We start from the raw sequence: 777 nt of genomic DNA, 5'->3' as shown, positions 1-777 counted from the left end.
TAAGACTATTGGAATGCAACTACTTAATTCATGAAGAATTCTGACCTGATTCCTGTTGATGCAGTCTAATGTGGTACCTTCTATTCCAGGAAATTTGTGCTGTGAGCAAGATTAGTAAGAAAGAGATTGGACGATGCTTCAAACTCATCTTGAAGGCTCTGGAAACCCAAGTAGATCTCATCACCACTGGAGACTTCATGTCAAGGTTTTGCTCGAATCTTGGCCTTCCGACAGCTGTTCAGAAGGGTGCCACCCACATTGCCAGGAAAGCTGTTGACTTGGACATCGTTCCCGGAAGGTCACCCATTTCTGTAGCAGCAGCAGCAATTTACATGGCCTCTCAGGTGTGTTTTGTTTTGGTTGGATGTAAATTATCAATTTCTATTTCAGTTTGTAATGAGTTAATCCTTTTGACTACTGTGAAAGAAGTATTTGTCAGTGGGGAGTATTTCTTCACGTGGATAAATTTTACCAGCACTATTGTTAGCTCCTAAAGTTTCAGTACACTTGTCATCAACAATTATTCAACATCTATATTTTTCTTATATTTATCATACAATATTTACTCCGATATCTGTATAGCAAAGCTGTATGCGGCTATAGAGTAACCTTTTACAGAGCATCATAAATCTGGCAGAGATATGTGGAAAGTGATTGTTGCTTATCTGTGAGAAATGTCTTTGTGTTCAAAACTTAAGTTAAATGATGGTAGATGCAAATGTAGTATATGTTGGTGGTTGATGTAACAGGGAGCAGTGAGGTCTCTTATCAACCACC

The 777-nt window shown here is 38.7% G+C and overlaps 1 protein-coding gene across 2 annotated transcripts in view; it reads left to right on the top strand.

Annotated features, from left to right (window-relative positions):
• The window catches only part of LOC119590593 (transcription initiation factor IIB-like), an 18,232-nt gene that overhangs the window by 13,591 nt on the left and 3,864 nt on the right, over positions 1-777 (top strand). For both annotated transcript variants that reach the window (XM_037939269.1, XM_037939268.1), the window contains exon 6: positions 90-344. In XM_037939269.1, the coding sequence (XP_037795197.1) occupies positions 90-344 (255 nt within the window). The remainder of the gene's footprint in view (positions 1-89; positions 345-777) is intronic.

The sequence above is a fragment of the Penaeus monodon genome, chromosome 27 (assembly GCF_015228065.2).
Source record: "Penaeus monodon isolate SGIC_2016 chromosome 27, NSTDA_Pmon_1, whole genome shotgun sequence".
In the NCBI taxonomy this organism is placed as follows: domain Eukaryota; kingdom Metazoa; phylum Arthropoda; class Malacostraca; order Decapoda; family Penaeidae; genus Penaeus; species Penaeus monodon.
Note: the sequence above shows the minus strand (reverse complement) of the source record. Positions and strands in the feature narration are given on the sequence as shown.